General features: G+C 44.5%; 1 protein-coding gene across 3 annotated transcripts; it reads right to left on the bottom strand.

The window, feature by feature from the left end:
* Window positions 1-7582: 7582 nt before the first annotated feature.
* On the bottom strand, window positions 7583-14724 carry PRND (prion like protein doppel). 3 transcript variants are annotated; one of them, XM_043502950.1, is made up of 3 exons: window positions 14550-14594; window positions 14216-14397; window positions 9108-11008 (listed from the first exon to the last, which is right to left on the bottom strand). In XM_043502950.1, exon 3 carries the CDS (start codon window positions 10996-10998, stop codon window positions 10441-10443), a length of 558 nt encoding a protein of 185 aa, XP_043358885.1. In that variant the 5' UTR covers window positions 10999-11008; window positions 14216-14397; window positions 14550-14594; the 3' UTR covers window positions 9108-10440. The 3 variants fall into 3 exon arrangements, with proteins under 3 accessions (XP_038240667.1, XP_043358885.1, XP_043358886.1); XM_038384739.2 differs by lacking the exon at window positions 14216-14397 and having other exon boundaries at window positions 7583-11008; window positions 14550-14724; XM_043502951.1 differs by having other exon boundaries at window positions 14216-14724.
* Window positions 14725-20361: the final 5637 nt, after the last annotated feature.

Genomic DNA, 20361 nt, shown 5'->3' with positions numbered 1-20361 from the left:
TCTACCGAGTCCTGCACGGATATTTTAAAGGGGAAAAGCTTTTAAATGTACGTATCGAGCTATACCCACAAAAGGTGATCCCAACCCTGTACTATACGTGGGTGTGTGGCGCAAACAATGGGGCATGTAATTTTGTGTTGTGCCTCTGTGCAGATAGAGTAAAACATAGCCCTGTGCAGAGGGGAGGCATAAATTCTCTTCTGAAGGTCTGGGGGAGGGATGGGCATGGGCATTGTGCTGGCCTGCTGCACGGCGGGGTGGGTGACTTTCACCCATAGCCTGGAAGCACCAAACAGATGCCTATGTTGGGAAGTGAACCTGCGACCTCTGGCTCTAAACAGGTCTGCTAGCCGAGGCAGTGACAGGCTTATCAACCGTTATACTCGTCCACCACTAGAAGGGGACAGAGCACCACCCTGAGTGGATGTGGGTTATAATATATGGAAAAATACGGTACTCTGTTCCCATTATGATCCCGGGCAAAACTCCCATTGAAACCAATGGGAGAGTAAAACACCTACTTCCTCATAGGGTTTTTTTGTCTGAGGAAGGGCTGAAGGATCCAGACCCATTTGCATTCTATTCCTTGCTGCTGTTGGCCTGGGAAAGCAAACGTATATCCTTCAGGCCATAAAGACTAATGTATAATCAAATGCAAAAAACCCGCCTCAAACCCGCATAGCCAAGGGCACAAACTGAAGAGGAGCCAGCCTTGCTCAAAATTGTTTCGGCTTTTGCCAGATTGCCTCTCGACCCTAGTCCACAATAAAATACCCAAGTCATCGTCCACTCACGCTGGAAAGAGTTTACCTGTCTAAACCTGTCGTTCAGAGATTTGATGGTATTACAGCATCGCATACCCAATGTTGATGCATTTGTGTTCATACGATATAATTATCCCTTTTTGTCATGTATCTTGGGTCTACCTAGGGGTGCAAAAGCATAAACATGGACTTCTCTAGACTCATAGTTTAAAGCAGTGGTTCTCAAACTTTTGTATTGGTGACCCCTTTCACAGAGTAAACCTCGAAGTGTGATTTTTCCCCCCCATTTATAAATTAAAACTTTTTTATATTTAACAGGATTATAAATGCTGGAGGTGAGATGGGGATTGGGGGTGGAGGCTGACAGCTCGCAGCCCCCTGAGGGGTCACAACCCCCACTTTGAGACCCCCTGGTTAAGGGGACCAATAGATCATGTAGTCGACGTTCTGTACATCACAGACCTTTAAACACCACCCAGTTACCCCTGCATTGAACCCAATAACTTGGATTAGATTAAAATATTAAAACATGTCCGAGACTAAACCACGTGTGGCAAACTTTTTGGCCACATCGGGGAATAGAAATTGTATGGCGGGCCATGAATGCTCACAAAGTGGGGTTTGGGGTGCGGAAGGGGGCTGAGGGCTCTGGGCTGGGGATGAGGAGTTTGGGGTGTAGGAGGGTGCTCTGGGCTGGGACTGAGGGGTTCAGAGGGTGGGAGGAGGATCAGGGCTGGGGCAGGGAGTTGGGGTGTGGGGAGAGGCTCAGGGGTGCAGGTTCTGAGCGGCGCTTACCTCAAGCGGCTCCCGGAAGCAGCAGCATGTCCCTTCTCCAGCTCCTACACGGAGGCGCAGCCAGGCGGCTCTGCACGCTGCCCCATCTGCAGCACCGCCCCTGCAGCTCCCATCGGAGCACCGGAGGGGGCCATTGGATGGCATAGGAGCCGAAGTGGGGCCATGCCGAGGGTTCTGGGAGCCACATGGAGTGGCTCCTGACCCTGCACCCTGGCTAGAGTACTGGAGCAGGGCCATGCCGCAGCTTCCAGGAGCCGTGTGGTGCGGCCTTGACCCTGCTCCCCGGCTGGAGCGCCAGAGCGGCCTCCACCCCAGCACCCTGTCTGGAATGCCGGGTGTGGGGCCGAGCTGCAGGTCCCGCTTCCCAGCGAAGCTGGTGGGCTGGCTTAAAATGGCTCTTGGACTGGATCTAACCTGCAGGCTGTGGTTTGCCCACCCCTGGACTTAACTGTTGTGTGCCACAGGCAGAAAATGGGAGGGCCCAAGCTGAGGTCCCTGCAGTGGTAGGGATTTGATTTGCTGAGAGAGACACAGATGTACCTAGCAAGTGACCCACACCCCATGCAGAGGAAGGAGAGAGGGGATGATCCACATACGCTTAAAACTGAGTATAGCCTCCTGTCCAGCAGCACATTTAAGCAAGTGCTTTGATTCATCATAGGAAGCAGGCCCATTGAAGTCAATGCGCTTCTCATGTGCTTAAAGTTAAGTATTTGCTTAATTGCTTTTCAGGATCAGGGCCATACAATCACCAGGGGCATGTTCTTACTGATTTACACAGAATTAACAAGCATTGCGCCTGGTAGTGTTCCCAGGATTAAATCTTCAAGTAATAGGAATATGTGTTTTATTAGAGATTTTTCTTTGAGGGGAGAAACAAGGGGTCGGAGGTGTATGCATGTATAACCTAAACCAGTGGTTTCAGCTTGTGGCCTGTGGACCCCTGGGATCTGCAGACTATGTCTCAGATTTCCAATGGGGTTCACGCCTCCATTCAAAAAATTTCTAGGGGTCCGCCAATGGAAAAAGGTTGAAAATCACTAACCTAGACTAACTAATATATGGTGTGTGTATACTTAATGTTGCTGTATACTGCTATATTAGTTTTACTTCTACTTAGCTCTTTATGAAATTCTGTCGCTGTGGGTTCAATCCTGTATTGAAACAGCTGTACAAATCTAGCCCACTGATGTAGGTGGGAGTCGCTCTGGTTTACAGTGGTCTAAGCAAGAGCAAAGCCCGTTCAAGCATTTCTAGCTCAGTTTCTCATGAACCATGAAGAGATGATTACTGTAATTATACGTTGGGATTTATTTTGGGCTGATCCCAAACTTGAAGCACTTCATGTTATTTAATCAAACCCCCACAAAGAACTTAAAAACCACAGTCAGCAATCCAATGACATTAATTAATGGTCTGAACCCATAAAACGTCAGAAACCTCCTGACCTATCCCAATAACCCTGCAGGGACCTACATCAATCAACTTGCCCACATAAATATAGCCTTTTCAGTGTACCCAAAAGCTTTTTATTATTATTATTATTATTTATTATTACTTATTTATTATTAAAGTACTTTTAAAGTAATATTCTAACTGAAAAGCACCACATGAGGTGGGCAGAGGAGGCATGGTTTTAGTTTTGCAAAACCCTTCTGGTCTTGCTTTTTAATGTTCAGAACCCAAACAAGGTTTGGTTCTTTAGGCCTGATCCAAAAGCCGATGAAACCAATGGGAATCTTTCTGAGACTTAGATGGACTTTTGATCAGCCCCTTTATAATCTTCTTTACCTCGTTCATTATCTACCATGTCGGCAGGCGTGACCGCAACTTTAGAATGCTTTTTCTGTTTCCGTCCTTGCGTTAAGTTCACTGGCTGCTGATGCATGCCAAAGCAAACTCTGTTGCTCTTATGGTATGCAGTATATGTGGCCCTGACTCAGTAAGATGTGTAAGCATATGGTTTAAAGTAAACGTGGAAAATCAATGGGCTACTCACATGCTTAGAATTAGGCACATCTTTGGGCATCTGGCTAAATCGGGGGCTAACATCACATGCTATTCTGAACTGCTGCATTATGTAGGCATAATGAACCCACTTCTGCGATATGCAAAAAGAAAAGGAGTACTTGTGGCACCTTAGAGCATAAGTTTTCGTGAGCTACAGCTCCTTCATCCACCAAATGCATCCGATGAAGTGAGCTGTAGCTCACGAGAGCTTATGCTCAAATAAATTTGTTAGTCTCTAAGGTGCCACAAGTCCTCCTTTTCTTTTTGCGAATACAGACTAACACGGCTGCTACTCTGACTTCTGCTATATGTAACTCTATTGACTTCAGTGAATTTGTCCCATCCTGTTAAGTGTGGAACGTGAAACTGAAATTTGAATTTCTTTGCTTGCAGTTGTAGCAACCTGCATGGAACTTGGAGGGAAGAGAGCAGGTTGCAGGAGGGAGAGAATTCTGGAGAGGGCACCAGAAAGCCAGTCTGTGTGTACTTGCTGGAATGCTGACTGCAGTTGCAGCATCCCGGTAGATAGTTTTCTTAATAAAGAGCCATTTTACTTATAGAAGTGTAATCCTCTCACGTTATCACCCAGAATCTGGTACATGAAACTGCAGGCAGAATCACCAGTGACAGCAATCAATTCCTAGGGGAGCCAGTCCATTCTCCCATGACAGTGCAGACTGTTCCCATGAGCATATTGTCCTACTGCCTCATCCTGCCTAGATTTACTGTTTTTTTATTGTTATTTATTATCTGTAGATTACACTTAATTTTGGGGTATGCTTCAAAAAGAAAATAATATTTTGGCATCAACATTCAACGGCTTGACATGAGCACAATATTCATTTGTTTCAATCGCTGAATATTGTATCGATTAAAGACCTAATAAGCTGCAATGGCTTCACATGGCCCATACAATTGTTACCATCCAGGAATTGTTTCATTTTGGTTTTAGATATCGCCGTGTTAGTTCGTATTCGCAAAAAAGAAAAGGAGGACTTATGGCACCTTAGAAACTAACAAATTATTTGAGCATAAGCTTTCGTGAGCTACAGATCATCCTATCCCTCAAACACAATGGATCAATGTATTAAGGCAAACCAAACCCACGTGTCCTTTTCAATCCACTAGGGTTAGTGTTGTTGATCAATTAAACAGACTGTAACGATTCCAATTTAAAAGCAGTTTCTGTTTGTACTAATCTTCTTCAGTCAAGCAATTAGTGACATTAAGCTGCTATGAATAGGTGACCAGATGTCCCAATTTTATAGGGACAGTCCCGATTTTTGGGTCTTTTTCTATATAGGCTCCTATTACCACCCCCACCCCCCTGTCCTGATTTTGACACTTGCTGTCTGGTCAACCTAGCTATGAAATTGCTATTCCATATCAACAGGTATAGGTAGGATTTTCTTTTTTAAGCAACCTGGAGCGTGTTACTTTTTTCTAGCAGTGGGCTCTGAAATGACATGGGCAATTAAAACATCTCGGAAACGTGTTTGCTAAGTTTCTCACATCAAGCAGCAGTTCTCACCTCTGATAACAGAACACTTGGAAAAGTATGAGAGCATAAGCTTTCGGGAGCTACAGCTCACTTCATCTGAGGCATTTGGTGGAAAATATAGAGGGGAGATTGCTATATATACACACACACACACACACAGAGAACATGAAACAATGGGTTTAGCATACACACTGTAAGGAGAGTGATCACTTTAAGATAAGCCATCAGCAGCAGCGGGGGGGGGGGGGAGGAGGAAAATTTCTCCCCCCCACCCCCCCCCCCACTGTTCCTCAGATATTCTTGTAACTGCTGGAAATAGCTACCCTGCTTGTCACCATGTAAGGGTTTTCCTCCTCTTCCCCCCCCCGCGCTGTGATGGCTTATCTAAAGTGATCACTTTCCTTACAGTGTGTAGGATAAACCATTGTTTCATGTTCTCGTGTGTGTATATCAATCTCCCCTCTGAATGTTCCACCAAATGCTCCGATGAGTGAGCTGTAGCGTCACGAAAGCTTATGCTCTAATAAATTTGTTAGTCTCTAAGGTGCCACAAGTACTCTTTTCTTTTTGCAAATAAGACTAACACGGCTGCTGCTCTGAAACTTGGGAAAGTATGGTTATCAAAGCCAATTTCAAGATTAGGGGATCCAGCCAGAGGCAAATGACTTCTGAGGGAGATAATTTGTATGCTTTAGCCAGTAGAATGGTGCGTTTGTTCCATTCTTAACTGCAGGGGCTGAGACACCTTTTGCAAACAGTAGTTGATTGGTATATAGGGGGTCACTGACTCTACGTAATGAGGGTGAAATTCATCCATGTGCAGATGCACAGCAACAACGCCTGCACCCATGTGCTGGACCTCAGGGCTGAATTGCATCTGAGAGCACATCTTTGAATCCCAGCTCCGTGTCATGTTATCCTGGACAGCACAGCATCTCTGTGGTTTTTAGGTGTTGAAGTTTTAGGTTTTCAAATAACTTATGCAGAACCCACATCCCTGGGGAAACCAAGTCTTCAGCCTTGCATTTCTCACTGTCGGGAAGCTGCTTCTTGATGCTCAGCCCTAAACTAATCCATTTCTCCTACCTATATCCCCATATCACACAGTAACAGTCCCCTTCCTTCCCAGGTGTTTATACCATCAGATAGTTTAGGCTGCTATCTTGTTCCATTGTCCTTTTTTTGTTGTGATTGTTTGTTTCTGAAAATTGGGGGAACAAAGGGATAACTGTTGCTTATTGGCTCTGGCTCTGAGCATTATCATCATCATTTTCCTCATGCTGGGGGAGCTATGTTGGGGTTTTTCTTATCTGTCATGAACCTGGTTCTTTCTCATTTACATTCAGGCCACTTTATACTGAATCTGCCGTGTAAAGGGACCGTTTAAAGTATGTGTAAGTTACCCATACTCTTCTCTGGAAATGTAAAGTGGCCTTAATGATAAAAAATCAGTAAGATATGTAGGGCCCGATTTGTCAACTACGAAAGCATAGTTCTTGCATTAATGCAGCTATAGATACAGGCACCACAGCGATGACTTTATGTTCCTTCCTATTTATTACCATTCTTGCTGTAACACCGAGGAAACAAAACGATACACCAAGGCTGCACTGAGCTAGGTGATACGCAAACACAGAAAGCAAGTCCCTGCCCCAAGGAGCTGACAGTCTAAGCAATTGGGTTGCTGCACAGAATCAGATATAATATATGACCTACAACATATCCAGAGTTCAGATGTCTTTGCTTGCTGTTTTAATCTCCATCCTCATGGAGATTGTGGTCCGTCAATACTGGCAGTCGTCGGAGGCAATGGGAGAAGTGAAGTCTGCAATCATCTCAGGTGCTCTCCATGCCCGCTCTCACCCACCAGTCTTGGTACTTGCATGGCCCCCATTATCTGAGCATCTCACATCTTTTTTGTACTTATTCTCCCCTCACCCTTGTGAGGTAGGGCTGGGTTATGTTCCCATTTACAGATGGGGAACCGAGGCACAGAGAGACTGTGATTTACCCAGGTCTATGACAGATCACAGACTGAACCTAGGCCTTCCAGGTCCCAGGCTAATGGCCTAGCCCACTTGACCATCCTGCTTCTAACACTATGGTCCTGCTGGTGAATTTTGGTTATTTCAGAAAAACTTTTCTACTGCCCAGAAACCAAGTCCAGCAGGATTTAATGAGTGTGAGCTTTCTGCTTGGGGTGCAGTGCTGACTGGCAACCTCCCCGCTAACACAGTCTTAAGCCTTACCCATCACAGCAGCACATAGCAATGCAGGTCAGTGATGTCTCTAAGTTAAATCAAGCTGCCTGTGCCTTTTTGAGATGGGAACGTCAGGCCAGAGGAGTGTGTCCAGTGGGAGAGGCTAATGCTATACGCTTTAAGCCAGTGTTCTTTCTGTAATTGAATGACATAGGCTATGTTCTAGCTGGAGGGACGCTTTGTACTCTCTGGTTTTGCTTACAGATTGCTCTTGCAGCCTGGCTTTAGCGCTTCTTCTCTCATTTTTTTTAATGGTCTCAGACTATTTCTTCTGCAATGGGGTTCATGTGTCAAGTTTTGTTACGTTTTGGAGCTTTTGAAATAGCGATGGGGGGGGATTTTTGACCCCATGAAAAACTGCAATGAAAATTACATTTGTTTTACTTAGGGTTTTTTTAATTTTTTTTTTTTTGGAGGGGGGTTATAAGACAAATACCCAATGCTTTTTTTTTTTTTTTGGACCAATTTTTGTTTTTAGTTGAATAGTCAGTCACCTTTTTTTCTTATTTTAAAAACGGTTGGGAGGACAACTGTGGGTTTTTTTTCCCCATAAACCTAAATCAGCAGTGGAGCTTTGCTGATTTACACCAGCTGAGGGATCTGGTCCAAGATCTCACTCGGCTCTTATTTGGATAATAATAATAATGCAATTGCAGAGACAGTTGGGTGCGTGCTGACCTAGGGACAGAGTTGTTCTGCCACAGATCACAGTCCATTGAGTGATGCGATGTTGCAAAATGTAATGAGCTGACAGCATCCTCTCCTCCCTTGTAATTGCCAGAGTCAGCTGTGATGTAACCTCATTAATGTGAGAAGCGCATAGCCCTCTAAATGGGCACATTAATCCTTCATTTCAAACTAAGCACAAACCATTGCACCCCACTCATTATCTTCCCATTAAACATTCATTTAGAATCGTTTACACTCAAAGAAATAGACTCCCTACCACTAACGCATTTACTGTCTCTGCAGCCAAGTGCATGATGATCTATCCATCTCTAAGCAGCTCCACTTCAATGATGCATGAGCAGGGTGACGTTATGACCATGCAGAATGTGAATTCCTCCATACTGGAGGGGAGTGAGATGATTATATCCTTCATAAGGACTATTGGAATAGGACCACTTGCTTGATAAACTGCTGAGAAAGGCCTCATTGTATTACAGGCTTACAGAGAGTGGGAGACAGTCCCCTGCCCTGAATAGCTTACAGTCTTCAAGTTATAGTTAAGGCTTTGTTATGTCAGGGAGGTCATGGAATCTGCCACTTCCAGGACCTCTGTGACATTCTCTGCTTCGCCCCAGGGGCTGCAGGACCTGGAGCCAGTGGGCCATGGCAGGGTTCCAGCGACAGGCAACTGTAGAGACGGGGGGGGCCCTGCAAAGGGTCCCAGCGGACAGGCAACAGCTCATGTGAGGACAGGGGGGACATCTCGGACGAGCGCTGGGGTGTCCTGTTTTCTCTTTGGGGAAATAAGGTCACCCTGCAGCTCCCAGCCTCCGTGGTGGAGGGGGGCCCCTCCGAATGTTCCCAGCTGCCGCAGGCTTTTGCCACAGCAGCAAAGTCACAGACCGGTCATGGCTTCTGTGAATTTATTTTGGTTGCCCATGACCGGTCAGTGACTTTTACTACAAATAACCATGACAAAATCTAAGCCTTCGTTATAGTTAATCCAAAGACCAGCCTTTCTTTTTAACTTCTAAGAACCTCTGTAAAGCAGGATCACTGGGTTTGGTGCAACATTTACTGCCCCATCCACTCTCTCGCACCTGTCGGTTGAGACTCAATGTGTGGGAGGAAGTTTGGTTGTTCAGGAGGTTTCCTTGTACTCTGCCTTTCTTATAGTCCATAATGCCCTTCCAAATACGCTTTGCTGCTCCACGTATTTAATATCCTTACCACAACTGAGTTCCCATGAGTCTCAAGTATGCTGATTAGGAAGGGCAAAGCCAAGAAAGGGGGGAGTGCTAGGGCACACAGATCACTGTCTACCGAATAGCTTGACCATTCAACTGTGCAAATGTAACCCTCCTGGGTGTGGTGTTGTGTCCCATCTAGTGACACTGAGACCACTTAGAGAGAGAGAGAGAAAAATGAGTCTGCTCTTCAACCTTAGCTGACAGTCAGTTGGCTCTTAACTCGCGCAGTAGAGGCTCATGCACTAAGCTCCAGAGGTCCCCGGTTCGATCCTGCCGGCCGACGAAACACAAACTGAAGAGGAGAAGACTGTGTCTGCAACCAGCTCACGACTTCCTTCGCTTTTAATACTGTTGCGTATTGGAATTTAATAATAATGCGAAATATTGGAATAACCAGCTCAAATGGAATGATTTAATCAAAGATTCATACAGCAATATCCAGGATACAGAAAGAAAACATACTTTACCACCCCTCTACATGAAGAAAAGGTAGTTTAGTCCCATCTTCTGTAATTAATGGAATGCTGGCAGCATTCACTCCCAATTTAGCCCCCCCAAAACTTTTTTCTTTTATAGGATGCGAGACAAAGACATCTTTGTGGGGAGGGAAAAGTTACTTTCTCACAATTATTTCACTCTGTGTTGTTTTCAGTATCTCTTTTTTACCTCGTTACGTATGGGATTTTTTATGGTTATCGCACTTTACCTGATTGATAAACCAAAGGGGATTTATAATCCAGACTTTATTACTGACAGCTGTGGCAAGCGGTAGCTCTTAATGAATTAACATCATCTCTCAATGGGTCATTTATTTCATCACAGGAAAAGTCTGCAATAACAAATATCAATCACAGAACATAACTGGATCATATGCACCCTGTATATTACCTGGTCTTGGTAATTATAACACGTACTAATAAGAATGTCTATTACTATAGAATCCAGAATCCCTCTCAGGACTAGGTTAAAGGAGTTAAAAGATTAGCACGTTCCTTTATTTGGACACAGATTAGCCCAGTGTAAAACAAAGCCCATGAGTTTGATAGAATAGATAAATGACACTTGCGTTTATACGCACAAAGGATAAAAAATAACAAATAAAAGAATTATGGAAGTTTAACATACACAAATCATAAAAGGTAAATAGTTACTGACAGGCACTCCCTTGTTGCCAGTAAATCGATGCAAGCTCATTGCACGGCAAGAGAAATAAAACTCATGAGGCAAAGCAGTGCGACCCGACCAAAGGAACCGTGGATGGACAGAGAGAGGCTGCACGGGTGGCAGCAGAATTCCATTGCACACAAGTGGCTTATCACTTGCCACATGACCCTGGCGTACGCACTGCTGGCATTCTTGCCTTCGGATAAGCCCAGTTTGTTTTCAGTCAGACCCACCGTAACGTTGAAGCACTCGCTAACCAACGTGTCCTTGGTTGCGTTCGCCTCTAGAGACTGGAAGCACCTAGGGTAATAAACGCAATCGGGGAACTTTTTGAAGTTGTCGGTGTAATATCTGGCATCTTCGGGCTCTAGTTTGATGTCGAGCAACTGGCCGCGGTAACAGAGCGTGCCTGGAATCTTGACAGGCTCTTTTTTGGTTGGCGGGCTGGGCTTATTAACGGGGGGAGGACTTTTATTCTGGTTTGCTTTCTTACTTGATGAGCCCCTCCTGCAAAGGGTGATGTCGCTACAGAGCACCAGCAAAAGCATAGCCATCCAGCAGGTCGCCATCCGGGTCCTTCCCATTCTGGAGGATCTGAAAGGGGAAGAGATTTGGATTATAAAGCCAGAAGGGACCATTGTGATAATCTAATTTGGCTGAATGCAGGCCACAGAACATCCCTAAAATAATGCCTGTTTGAACTATGGTGTATCTTCAGTAAAGCATCCAGTCTTGACTTAGAGAATGGCAATTGATGGCGAATCTACCAGAACGGTTGGCAACTTGACAATTAACCGTTGAATCTCACTGTTTTAAAAGATTTCCAGTTTGAGTTTGTCCAGCTTCTACTTCCAGCCATTGGATCTTCTTATGCTCTTTGGTCTGCTATATTGAAGAGCCATGCAGGTACTATAGCCTGCGATGAGAAGTCCCTAACTTTCTCTTAAAGGCTAAATATTTTGAGCTCCTTGAGTCGTCACTGTAAGGCATGTTTCCAATCCTTTCGTAATTCTCCCGGCTCTTCCTGAACCCTCCCAATTCCACAATGTCCTCCTTGGATTAATAGTCATTCTTAACAACCGAATTTATTTCCTACAGATATGGCCTCAATCCCAACACCCTGTAAACTTTGGAGGGGATCAGAATCCTCGCCTGCATCCAGACCTGAATTTTGCAAAGGTTCCTAACTTTATAATTGACAAAAACCAAGCCCCTTGTCCCAAATGCTCCCCAATCCTTTTTGGAAGTGGAGGGGGAACAACTCTGGATCCAAATTCTCCAGCATGTCAACTCCATGACATTATGCAGTTCGGGCAAGCCGTTTGACTGCCAGGGTAAGAATGAGGAAAAACAACCAGGGGAAGCTGTCAACATTTAGGTGACAAATAATCATATGTAGATATTGCTCTTCATCCAGAAGTCTCAAAGGACTTTATAATGAAGCATCACAAGCCTCCAGTATTACCCCGAGGCTGTGTAAGAGCAGCCAGATGCTTCCTTTTGGCTGGAGGAAAGATGGTTGAATGGTTACAGCACCAGCTTGGAACTTGAGACCTGAGTTCAATTCCCCTGCTCTGCCACAGATTTCCGGGTTGATTAAATCACTTTCCATCTTTGGGCCCTGTAAAATGGGGATAGTCACACTGCCCTGCCCCACAGGGGTGTTGTGACCTGCCCAGAAACTAAAGTAGTGGGGGCCATTTAAGTACAAAAGATAGAGCTGCAGTTGCATGCTGCAGTAGACTGACCTGTCCTTTCAAAGCGCTAGTTCAGCTGCAGGTGCAAAGGTACCTTCGTGTAAGAGGCCAGAGTGCTATTTCCATTTCACATATGGGGAAACTGAGGCATAGGTTAAAGTCAGCGGTTGCTATTTTCAAAATGACCTAGGTGATTTAGATGCTTTCCCCATTGAGATTTAAGGAGGGAATTCAGGGCTTTTCTAACATCTAAGTATTTTGGAATTAACTCCTAACGAACTAGGCTGCCATAAGAGTGTTTTTTGTATGCTGCAAAAGGAAGAATTAAGAATATTGAACAGGGCTCTCCAGAACACATTGCTCCCACTGACTTCAATGGGCTTTGGATCAGGTGCATATTAGTTTTTAATGACCCTTTGCTGTTCTCCACCTAACCCTGTTTACTTCGGAACCCACCATGTTTTGGGAATTGCTTTGGGGTAAGAAATAACTAATAGCCACACCCATATTGTGCCACTGGATATCAAGCAGAAATTCCCCCATTGATATCAATGGCGGGGGGGGGGGGAAATCTGCTTAAAAATCAATCCATTGGATCCATCTTAATAAGTTTTGAAACTGTTCATGCTCAAGGTGTGGAAATAGAGTTTTCTGAGCATGTAAGACCTGATCCAATGGGAGACCTTCCATTGACTTGGGTGGGCTTTGCGTCAGGTCCCAATTCATTCTGTGCTAATAGGAAGGCTGTTTTATGATCACAGGATGTTGTCTTTTGGTAAGGCTTCACTTTCAGTGGAAAGTAACAAGTAGCCGCTTTCCAGCTAGGCACATAGAGCAAGGTTCGTAGCTTGCAGCCCTGAGAAATTGTTCCACGGTATGTTAGAGCTTCTTCCTGTGGAAAGAGTGTGTGGATGTTTTATTCATCACAGAAATCTGTGAGTAACTTTTTTTTTTTTTTTTAAAAAGGCTGTCAAATCAAGCTCCTCATGGAATCAATTCTGTGGACACAGCTAAGGGTACTCAGATGTACTGCTGAGCGTCGTCTCCGAAGGCTCCACATAAAAGAGAAGAAGGAAAATGTGTGCAATTATACACTCTCTTAGTTATGTACCCACAACCATGCATTTGGCTCAAACGTCTACGTTTGGGTGGGGGTTTTTCTTGCTAACCAATCTTGTTCACCAGAGTGGCAGGCTCGAATGGAAAGATCAACAAGAGACTACCGCGTAGATATCAGGGTGATGGGTGCATTTTAAATACCTGGACAGATAGAATATCGTGTATATGTATCATGTAGGTTAGCTTGAAACATATAGAAGATGGGATGGGTGGATGCTTCTGTACCATTTCCTATTTTTCCTGACCTCTGGTTTGAGCAGAGGAATTGGGTGCTGTCCCACTGGCTTTCTCCGACCGTGGGTACATCATTTAACCTCCCTGAGCCTTAGTTTCTCCATGTTTGTTTCTTGTCTTGCAGGGGTGTGGTGGCAATGGATGATGGTAAGCCACTTTGGGATCCTGAGACCTCCGAGACAGGCAAGGTGGTATTATTGAGGGGGGAATGCAGTGCTGCCTGTGTATTTCTGTAGAGCCAAATCATGCACATTTACTCTGGCAAAACTCTGACTGAGAGTCAGTGGGAATACTAGGAGAGTAAGGATTGGGTTAGAACAAAAGGATTTAGCTCATTCATAAACAGACCATTCAGTCCAAAGAAGAAATCACAAGCATAAGCAAGTTTGTGAATGTATTATTTTTTTTTCCCCTGTGAGGCTAAATTCAGCAATGAAACCCACCAGATACATTATATATATATATATAATATATTTTTTTTTTTTTTGGTAGGTGCTGTGTGGTTTTCCCCGTCAATATGGTACTACATACTTCATATTTGCTTCTAGCTAAACTAGCAGATGAATAGAACTCTCTTCCTTTCCAGGAAAAGAATCTATAGATACAAGGTTTGGAAACTCAATGGAAAGGTCATTTAGGCTCCAACATGCAACTATACCCATTAAAAACATTATCAATGACAGTTTTAATATCCCAGAGCAATAAACATTGCATGAGCTGGAAGAAACAGACCGTTCTTTTGGGATCTAACCGTGCAGATATCAGGTAAATTATCTGAGAGCATGTCTAATAATCATCCAGATAAGATACCTTGAAGTGAATTCTGGTCCTTGTTACATCAATGCAATTCCTTTTGCTTCGAGATCAGTCTTTGGGTCGTGAATTACTGCAGATCCATCAGCAGTCCCTTTTATCCAGGTCACTTAAGAGTAACTGAAAACAAATGATGGTTATATAGCTCTGCAATTCACAATACAGGATGGAGTGAGAGGTTTTTAAACAACAAATGTATATGGCAAAATCCTATGCAATCACGAATGAAAATAAGTTATAAAAATCTGTGCCGGATGTTGGTAATCACTCACCTTTCTGCTAGAGAGTTACAGGTTGTTTTTTGGGGGAAGTGCAGGTTTCGATAGCAGCTGCCAAGCTGAATCTCTCAACCTATATAGCAGTAGGTGGGGTATATTCATTTCCAAATATGGCAAATTATTTCGCTCTGAGTGTACTGTCTAAGAGCATCATCTGTTCCCCCTCCCCTCCTCCCCCTTCAAGGTTTGAATTGCCTCTTGTTAAATATTCCATTTTCCTGTACATGTTAGAGATGAACTGAGCTGTGCAGTTTGTATTTGAACTGTAAGCTCTGTAGGGACAAGGACTGACTTTTTGTACAGCGCCCAGCACAGTGATCCATTTTTAGGGCCTATGGGTGCTATTGCAATACAAATAATATCTAGAGCTGGATCTGCACCTGAACTTGGCCAAACTTCCAGGGCAGTTGGGTTGAGTGTCCGAGTTCAGCTCGTGCCTAAAAAGAGGCTCAGCTACTGTGATGATGGGTGCTTGTATAAAACCTTAAGATCGATAGATAGATGCCATGAGTGCAGGGGCCTGGATGGCCACTCGTGCTCCCTTCCAGTCCTATGATTCCAAGCAGATCTGAGTTGTAAAATTTGGGGATCTGGCTCCTGAAAAGCCTTGAATTCTGAGAAGCATTCAGATCTGTCTTCTGATTTGTGGCCCATCTCCATGGGCCAGCACACAGTGAACGCAGATTGTGTCAAGAATCTCAACACTTCTGTTTGGGAGGTAGGTGGGAAAGGGGATATTTGGATCTTGGGATTCTGGTGTGGGTCCATTTCTACATGGTTAGGCCATCGGGCATGATTCAAACTTTTAACCTGCCTTTGACAAATTGGGGGTGGTTGGATCCAGGGAATTAGTTGGGACTTAGCCCTACAATAAACTAAATCTTTCATTCAGAAACCGAACTCTAGAGGGTTAGCGATGGCAACCGCTTTACACGGTAAGTGCAAGACATTTAGGAATCAGATTTCTGGATAGAAAAGACTTATGTGATCATGTGTCCAACAGGAGGTAGTTCAAGAACTTCTTCTCTTCTGGTTGGGCATGGAAAGTCTAGGTTCATACAGCTTTTCTAATAATAAAGATTCCTCAAAGTCAAGCAAATGGCAGTCGCAAAGCAGTTCTTTGGGATTGAAACAGGGGTTCTCTGTCTCCGGGATGCAGCTTGGTGTTATAGAAGATATAATCAAGTAAAGAACTGTGAGAATGCAAATAATCAAAGAACTCAGAGAATGCAGAGTGTGCCAGAAATGAAGTCCACTGGCCATATCTTGAATGTATGGTTTTACACGGTGTTCCTGACAATTTGTAATATCCATAGCTCCTTTTCCGCAACACTATGCACATCTAGGACGCTGGAGAACATATTAGTAACACTTAAATCTCCCACAAAGGTACAACCTCTATGAGCATTGTTACATCACTCTAAAGATGGGGAGACTCAGGCACAAGGAGGGTTGAGCCCCAAATTTTCAAATGTGCCCCTTAACTTCCAGGTGCCTAATCCAAGACATGTAGTTTCACAGCACAGAGTATTTGGACCTCCCAGTGACTTCATTTTGGTGGGTGCGGGTGTTCAAGTGCCTCTTAAATGTCAGGATTTAGGTGTCTCATGCTCTGCCCTGTGAAAAATTAGCAGGCACATCTCAGTTTGGGCCTGAGATCACACAGTGAAATCAATTACCAGGCAGAATTAAGCACCCAGGAGTCCCGGTTCCCAGTATGCTGGCTCTAAGCATTGGAGCACCTCCCCAGTTTCCCAGTAAGCTGGCTAGTACCAGCACAAACTTCCAGATCCCTGCCAGCTTCTAATAGCTGAGTATAAAACAGAGAGAGAGTAAAAGCATCTCTTTATAAATTGACTGCTAGCCCAAACAGCCAGTGTAACTAGTTAAGGTCAGATTCTCTTTGCTGAACAGACAGTGGTTTTTCTGCCTTTCCTGTAATTTAAACTGCTAATCCTAAGCTGTAATGGATTTTGTCCTAGTAAAGGAAAACTCCTGTGTAAAATTACAATACTTCTGATCATTGCATCTGATTTCAAAGCATTGAATTCTGTCCTTAGCTAAACACTGATGATAATGCTTTGATATCGGTGGGAATTGCACTGAAAATTACAAATATCCTAACCTGTAGTCCTTTATGAAGCTGATCAAATAGCAGATTTTTTTTTGGTTCACTGCAATTCTGAAAAAATCGGTTGGGTAGAATGAAACTGCATTTCTTCGTATGCAGGGTTGAGAATGATGATTGGTATAGTGGGGACAGGTCCGTGAAGGGGCTCTTAATGGGAGGACAAGTAGTTGGTGTGTGATGCTGTGGAGACAGGGGAGTCTACAGAGAGTGGTCCTGGAAAAAGTGATAGGCTAGGAAAATGACCTTTGCAACTACACCGTGAATGCATCCGAAGAAGTGAGCTGTAGCTCACGAAAGCTTATGCTCAAATAAATTGGTTAGTCTTGAAGGTGCCACAAGTCCTCCTTTCTTTTTACAACCCTGAACGGTGGTCAAGGCCAAAGAAAAGATGTTGCTGTAATGGAGACATGAGGCCATGAGAAGTGTCTCTTGCTAAAGTGTTGTTTAAAAAAAATCCCACAGAAAGAATATAATTGTCATATTTCCTAGGACTCTCCTGTGAAGGGAATTTTGTCTGAGGAAGAGCTATAAAAGATTTGCCTCCCACCCCCCCACAAGATCACATTTGCAATGCACTAAACACAGCTCCTCTTTTTATCTGTAGTCACACCCGCAGCTGAGTTACAGATGATGTCGCTGCCTTATGTAAGAAGTTTCGTGCTCTTGTGACTTTCTTTCCACCCTAATGGTTGTTTGTCTTTATTTTTAAAGCTTGAGAGGTTTCATTTCGAGTGGATCCAATCCATTCATCATTAGTCATTCTGAAATAATTAAACAATAACCCCGAGCCAAGAACACATTTATGGTGGGATGTAATCGGCAATTTCAATAATGACCAAATTACAGTAAATGCTTTTTTGAAAAAAAAAAAAAAAAGGCATTTTTATTAATTTTTCCTTTTAGGCCCTGGCCTGTACTACTCAAATGGGCAGCAATCTTCATAGCAACCAGTGTCTGGTATGGATTTAAAGATGAACCATTCTGACAGACAGCCTAAAGCTGCCAAAAGAAAATAGAGGTCATCTCCCCACACCCTCTGCCTTTAGCAGGGCCGGCTCAGGCCCTAGCTTTCCAAGCAGATGCATGGGGCGGCAGTCAGAAAGGGGCGGCAGAGTTTCCGTGGCGGTGGCGATTCGGTGGCAGCTTCTCTCTCTCTCCTGCCAGCCGTGACTGTGATTCGCGGCGACAGGTTTTTCAACTGCTTGGGGCGGCAAAAACGGTCGAGAGCCGGCCCTGGCCTTCAGACTTGGAATCTTTCACAGAATATATATAGGCTTGATGATCTCAATTCTCGACTGACTTCAATGGAGCTACCTGGTGTCAGACAGTAGCGAATCAAGCCCAACATCAAAATTAGTTTAAATAAAATTGGTTGACTATATTTTAGAATTTTTTTTTTTAAAGCCAGAGGGGACCGTTATGATCATCTCGTCTGACCTCCTACGAGAGACAGGCCCAGGGAACTTCACCAAGTCGATCATCTGATCCGAGCTCACTGAACTCAGTAGACTCTTTCCCTTGACCTCAATGGAGATTGGATCAGATTTTCATTGACAATGCTCTGACTTGTTAGCACCCTCTGTTCCTCTGAAGGCAATGGGGAGTTGACAGTGCTCAGGACCGTGCAGAATCACACACTTGCCGACCGGATTTGATTCCTTCAGCATTTTCAGTTTCCTTTCCTGCAGCTAATAGAGAGAAGGGATGGTGTAGTGGTTTAGGCAGCAGTAGCCTGGGACTTGAGTCTCATCCATGTCCCTGCTTCCACCACTATAGATGTCCTGTGGGATCTTGGGCAAGTCACTTGGGGCTGAAGTTTCAAAGGGTATTTAGGTTTCAGAGTAGCAGCCGTGTTAGTCTGTATCCACAAAAAGAACAGGAGTAAGTGGGGCGCACGCCTTAGAGACGAACAAATTTATTTGAGCGTAAGTTTCATGGGCTACAGCTCACTTCATCAGATGCATAGAATGGAAATAGAATAAGAAGATATATCTATATCTATATATATATTATACACACACACACCTCTTAAAGACGATGAGTATATTCTTACTCTATGTTCCAATCTGTCTTATAAGGGGTGTGTGTGTGTGTGTGGTGTGTGTGTGTGTGTATATATACATACACATGTATATGTATATGTGTATATATAGATATCTTCTTATCCTAGGTTCCATTCTATGCATCTGATGAAGTGAGCCGTAGCCCACGGAAGCTTACGCTCAAATAAAGTTGTTCGTCTCTAAAGTGCCACAAGTACTCCTGTTTTTTAAAGGTAGTTAGGTGCTTCACTCCCATAGCTGGGAACTGGGGCAGAGCACAGACTTGAACCTGAGTCTCTCACATGCCAAGTGGGTGCCTCACCATGGATTATTCTGGGGTGGGTGTCTCTCTGGCTTTCATGAAAAGTTTTGAAAGATCTTAGATACATCCAGATGTGGAAGAGATGTTTTTCCAATCTCAAATTTTCCTGGGACAGGACACGTTCTCACCCAGCTCTGATATTGCTACTGACCTCCTTTTGTAAAGTCCTCTGAGACCGACTGAATGAAAAGCACTGGAGATGGGCTAAGACTGGTATCATTTATTAGCAAGCCCAGGTCTGTGTTGCACAAGGTAACTCCCTATCAGAGGTAGCTGGCAATAGATTTCAAATGCAATTTATTTTTATGGCAGAGTAGCACCCATAGGGCTTCAACCAGGGCCCAGTGAGCTGAGCAAATACTCACAATAAATCATGATTCCCTGCACCAAGGAGCTCACACTGTGATTGAGACAAAACTCAAGCAGGCAGGGAGCATTGCGTGCAACTGCACAATTACACAGATTAGGGCGTTGCCTACTTTGGTCCAGAACCCAAAGCAAGCTGAGGATGCCCTGTGGGGCATACGGGTTGCCCCCGGAGAGGCCAGATGGTGGTGACACCATTGTCATCTCTGGGACGCTCCACCAGGAAGGGCAGCTGCAAGTTCTGGTGAATCCTACTTGTGGAATACTACCGCTGGGAGATGCGCTGCTTAAGTGTGTCTCTTGGGCAGCACTACCCCTGCTCCTCCACAACTAGTCTCATGGGTATGTTACATTGCCCACTAAGCCAGGCTCTGACTTCAGATGTGAGCCCAAGCCCTCTTTCCTTCAACACACACATCAGTCTGACTCGGGTCATCAAGCAGTCAGGACCTGGGTTAGGACCCAGCTGTTGGGAGGCGGGTGAGGTCAGAGCCTGAGTCTTGCTGTGACTCTGGTCCGAGCCCTGTCATTTTGCAGTGTGGATGCAGCTCAAGTTGCAGACCCCCGTCAGAGGGTCTGCATGGCACAGTATGGACATGTTAGGGCGGCTGTGAGACCCTGGTCCTGCACTTGTAAACCCAAGTTCACAATGCAGTGTAAACACTCAAGCACAGGCCTGGAAAGCCCAGGTCCCACGTTGTGGGATTTGCTGGCTGGCTCTTGGGTCCCTCCGTGACACCTTGTCGACACAGTACCCCTTTGCCATGTGACTTTCCGGAGCAGACTTTGTGCTACCAGTGGCTCAGGGCCCAGATTTCTATTTATGGAAGCCAAGAATTAACCCAGGCCGTAAAACATGTTGGAAGTGCTAAGTATTTCTTTTGAACAATCTACATTGATTAAGAAGCAGAATCCTGGGTGGCTTCCCCTGGTGTCCAATATTAC

This window comes from Dermochelys coriacea, chromosome 26 (genome assembly GCF_009764565.3).
Source record: "Dermochelys coriacea isolate rDerCor1 chromosome 26, rDerCor1.pri.v4, whole genome shotgun sequence".
Lineage (NCBI taxonomy): Eukaryota > Metazoa > Chordata > Testudines > Dermochelyidae > Dermochelys > Dermochelys coriacea.
The sequence above is the reverse complement of the archived record's forward strand: the minus strand, read 5'-3'. Positions and strand labels throughout refer to the sequence as shown.